Source organism: Solanum stenotomum, chromosome 7, assembly GCF_019186545.1.
Source record: "Solanum stenotomum isolate F172 chromosome 7, ASM1918654v1, whole genome shotgun sequence".
NCBI classification, from domain to species: domain Eukaryota; kingdom Viridiplantae; phylum Streptophyta; class Magnoliopsida; order Solanales; family Solanaceae; genus Solanum; species Solanum stenotomum.
The window spans coordinates 48,148,257-48,152,542 of record NC_064288.1 but is presented as its reverse complement, the minus strand read 5'-3'; the positions used below and the strand labels follow the sequence as shown (position 1 = coordinate 48,152,542).

The 4,286-nt window shown below is 30.9% G+C and overlaps 1 protein-coding gene and 1 non-coding gene across 2 annotated transcripts; both read right to left on the bottom strand.

The window, feature by feature from the left end:
• Positions 1–2,946, bottom strand: LOC125871786 (ferritin-3, chloroplastic-like). Its single transcript, XM_049552455.1, has 8 exons — positions 2,612–2,946; positions 1,553–1,636; positions 1,405–1,465; positions 1,097–1,184; positions 842–903; positions 669–734; positions 514–577; positions 1–239 (listed from the first exon to the last, which is right to left on the bottom strand). The coding sequence occupies exons 1-8, from the start codon at positions 2,872–2,874 to the stop codon at positions 205–207; spliced, it is 723 nt and encodes a 240-aa protein (XP_049408412.1). The 5' UTR covers positions 2,875–2,946; the 3' UTR covers positions 1–204.
• On the bottom strand, positions 940–1,044 carry LOC125871960 (U6 spliceosomal RNA). Its single transcript, XR_007447074.1, has one exon. It is a non-coding gene; the product is annotated as a U6 spliceosomal RNA (small nuclear RNA).
• Positions 2,947–4,286: the final 1,340 nt, after the last annotated feature.

The window sequence follows — 4,286 nt, the reverse complement described above, 5'->3', positions numbered from 1 at the left end:
TTTTAATTCCTCATCAAACAACTTTTATTTCTTGAAAGCAAGCTGCCATATTAATCTTCTAGGATCAAGCCTATACATGACTTGAATTTGAAGCAATATAAATATGTATTACATTATTGGACAACAACATATATAGTAGAGACTTATAATCTAAGATAAAAGGAGCCTGAACTGGGGGACCTTCAAGCTGCACCATTATGTATATTAATGTAAAAGCATCTGATCAAAGTGCCACACTCCTGTAAGTAAAAAAGAAATATATTATTTTTAGTATATTAGGTAGGGATATTACTTAGTTAAGTCCAAAACAGTGTGAAATTTAGTTACTACTCACTCTGTTTCAATTTGTTTGGTTGGTTTTGACTTGACACACAATTTAAGAAAATAAAAAGTACTTCTGAATCATGTGGCATTCTTAAACCAAAGATATGTGGAATGTATCAAAATGTTCTTTAATCTTTTAGTCTGACAAATTAAAACGGGGAATAGTAAGTTGGAGAGGATGAATCATACCATGTCCTTTTCCAACCCTCCTTAGCTGGCTTACATATTCTGCAATTTTCTTAATAGCCTCAACCTGCCAAAATAAGTAGCATAATAATGCACTCATTAGAAACTAAAGTGTAAGAATAAGCAAAGGATCCTTCATTGTTAACAATCCAATTTACCTGCTCGGCCAAAAATTCGCGTTCAACAAAATCTTGCATTTCGGAGTCATTGTTTCGATCAGCCACCTGTTGTTAATCAAGAATGAAGGTTAAGCATAAGCAAAGGATACCATTAAGGCAATTGGACACTTGAAATTATCTCTGATATGAAGAGAAAAGAAAGACGTTTTTACGCTATGCAGGGTCAAAAGTTTCTCCTTTGTTAACTTCTCCAAGGACAATGCCAGTTCCATTGCTGCATCACAAACAGATAAGAGTTGATAATATTGACTTAAATTTGGATCATTTCTTAATTTGTGCGTGTCATTCTTGTGATGGAGTTATGATTATCTTTTTTGTATCGTTCCAATTTTATCGGATGTGTTTGAAGGGGCACATTATTGACTCAAAAAGTTATAATGCTCGTAAAAGAATGCAAGAAAACTAACCATACAACGCGTCTCCCTTATCAACATGATCAAATTCAGAGGGAGGCATCATAATAGAATGTAGCTTCACTCTTCCTCCTCGGATGTTCTATTATTCATAAGAAGCAAAAAAAAAATAAACTTTCGACCATTTATGTGACTATAAATCATTTCATTAACAACAAAAGGGGAAGTGTAAATCTAAATTATTTGCAATTATAGAAATTCAACACTCTTTTTGAGATGTACTAAAACGGAAAATATGTCACATAAATTGAGACAGAGGGAGTATAGTGTGCTTTTCAAATTTTATGATTGTGCAAGGGGACCTGATAATGCATTAACTTCTCAGCATGTTCCTTTTCTTCTTCACTTGACTCCTTGAAGAATCTGATACAAAATTTCTCCATTAACATATGAACACTGAAAAATATGGAAAATATAGTACAAGGAGATTGACGATTTTCTAGTCATTACTTTGCGAGGCCTTTTAGAGCTACGTTGTCCCTGTCAAAGTAGGCGAACATGGCGTGGTATACATACGAAATGTTGTACTCCACACTGCAATCAAATACACAATGAACTCAATCAGCAAAACAATTTAACTTATATATATGTATAGAGAAAATATTTTTTCGCCATCATTATATTTTAACTTGTTATAGCTGATAACCTGTCTTATTTTCTAGGTTACCAGTCTCACTTTCTATGAATAATTGTGCATAGTTATCTTTCAGATGACCTTTTTCACTATCAGTGTATAAAAGTTAATCTTATATATATATATACACCCATGATTTTCCTCTACCCCTTTTGGATCTATTTAATTTCNATCTGTGTGCCATTTCTAAAGTGGACAACTAAAAAGGGACGGAGGGAGTATTGTTTAGACAGAGTATATACATCCATGTCAGTACTAAAAGAAACAGGGGTTTCTGATTTACTGTGCGTCATCTTCTCTAAAAAGTTTAAAATCTATTAAAGACAAACATATTTTTATTTACTTAACTATATGATTTCAACACGTTCATTCATGTGCGACTTAATTCTTTTATCTTTCATGTGACAAACACCTAAAAATTCCTTTTGATTAAGGGTGGTAAACTAACAGTGACACTTGAACCCCAAGATCTTATCATGATATGTTGTGTGCCATCTCATCTAAATCTTAACTTGTGAAAAGATCAGATTTTATTTACTTGTTTTCAATAGTTTTTACTTTTACTATTTCAATTATATGTTTTACTTCTCGATCTTTTTAGTACAATAAAAATATCATTTTCTCTAGTTGTAACTCTTTAATTATAATATCTCATGTAACATGTTTAAGCACACCAGATCTGAAAAACATTTTAATACTGTATATACATTTTTAGTATAAAACCACAAAATTTGAAGATTTTTCTTCTTATTTTCTGTAAACTTTGTCTCTAGTCAAACTATAACGAATAAATTAAAACGAACAAACACCAACAACCATCACAACTCTATAGCTAAAGCACTAGAAAGAAAAATGAAAAGAGGTAAAGAACTGACTTGATCTGCTCATTGATAGCACCTTCACATTCGTCCGCGTACCTCTGTCGAGCAAGTGAAGTGTGTGGTGTGATAGGAACCATAAATTCATCCTTGTTAACTTCATCAAATGGCTCAAACACCACACCAGTAAGTGAAACATCAGATGTTGCACAAAGTTTAAAGTATTGTTTCTTAGGAAAAACAACATTTGAAACAGAAGAAAAAGATAACGATGAAGTTTTCAATGGAGTCATAAGAGTAGTAATAGCTGAAACTGCCATTATTTCAGAATTTAGAAAAACTAATAAGAAAGATGATAATTTTCAATATTGAGATTAGCATTGACAAGAGATAAGTATATAGAAAGGTTGATGAGAGTAATCAAGTAGAGTACGATTTATTTGAGCCGATGAGGGACTGACACGTGGGATTTGTCGATTAGTCCAATTGTACGAGGCGTGTGGCAGGCTCGTGGCCCTAATAAAAAAAATGTTGAATACTTAGGGGTATCAAAATTGGAAAATTCTGGAATATATCGTTATCATCTTACGTGTTAATGACTCTTGTCCAACTCCAAACGTTTTTCGTTAGTCTCATAACGGGTATATTTTAATATATAACGGAACTATTTCTTACACTTTACAAAGTGTAAGCTTTTCTTACACTTTATAAAAGTGGAAGAAAATTTTTTGTTTTACAAAGAGGAATATTTTTCACGTTTTGCATTAAATTGTATCTCTTTATGAAGCTTTTGCAGTGTTTGTCATACAATTATATTGATTTGACATATCATAAAAAGGAAAAAATTATTACATTATGTATTTTTATTTTTTTTATTATGAAAACTCCTCCAAGCTTTATTTAAGGAAAAAATTATTACATTATGTATCATAAGTGTTAACTTGATCTATGTAGTCATTTGGAACCCTCAAAAAGTCGGTCAACGATTCGTCACTATAGATAATCTACTCTCCAAAATTTACTTGTCCTTGTGACAAAAATGAAGTAGGATATTTTTCGACTATAATCAAATTATAATCAGTACTATTTATACTCATTCTTTTATATATTGATGAAAGAAATTTATGATATCTGACATTAATTAAATATTTGGCATTGTGTTTGGAAAGACAATTATAATAAACGATATTTTCGTCATGTATAGTTTCGCCATCCCAATAAATCGAAACTCTAACTTTTGGTTTAGAAGACATTTTTTGTGATTGAAATGAAGAAAAATAGAAGACAAAAGATGTTGAAGGTACGATGTTTGAACGTCCTTAAATAGAGCTTGGAGGAGTTTTCAGAACAAAAAAAATAAAAATACATAATGTAATAATTTTTTCCGTTTTAATGATATGTCAAAATCAATATAACTGTATGACAAACACAACAAAAGTTTCATAAAGAGAACGTGAAAAATATTTTTCTTTGTAAAACATAATTTTTTCTTCCACTTTATAAAGTGTAAGAAAAACTCCACTTTACAAAGTGTAAGAAAAAGTTATGTTTTACAAGGTGTAAAAAATAGTTCCGTTATGTATTAAAATATTCACGTTATGAGACTAACGGAAAACGTTTGGAATATTGCATAAAATGAATTTTTTTCTTCCACTAAACCTATTTTAGTTACTTACTAGAATAATGGCTTATTTTGGTCACTTTTATCTTTTTGTGACTTAATTAGCTTCCG

Excerpts from the sequence above, each read along its gene's own strand:
- LOC125871786 (XM_049552455.1), bottom strand. The coding sequence starts at position 2,874 with ATGGCAGTTTCAGCTATTACTACTCTTATGACTCCATTGAAAACTTCA. Across the intron at positions 1,466-1,552 it reads GCTCTAAAAGGCCTCGCAAA|ATTCTTCAAGGAGTCAAGTG; the intron begins GTAATGACTAGA and ends ATTTTGTATCAG. Across the intron at positions 1,185-1,404 it reads AGAAGTTAATGCATTATCAG|AACATCCGAGGAGGAAGAGT; the intron begins GTCCCCTTGCAC and ends TATGAATAATAG.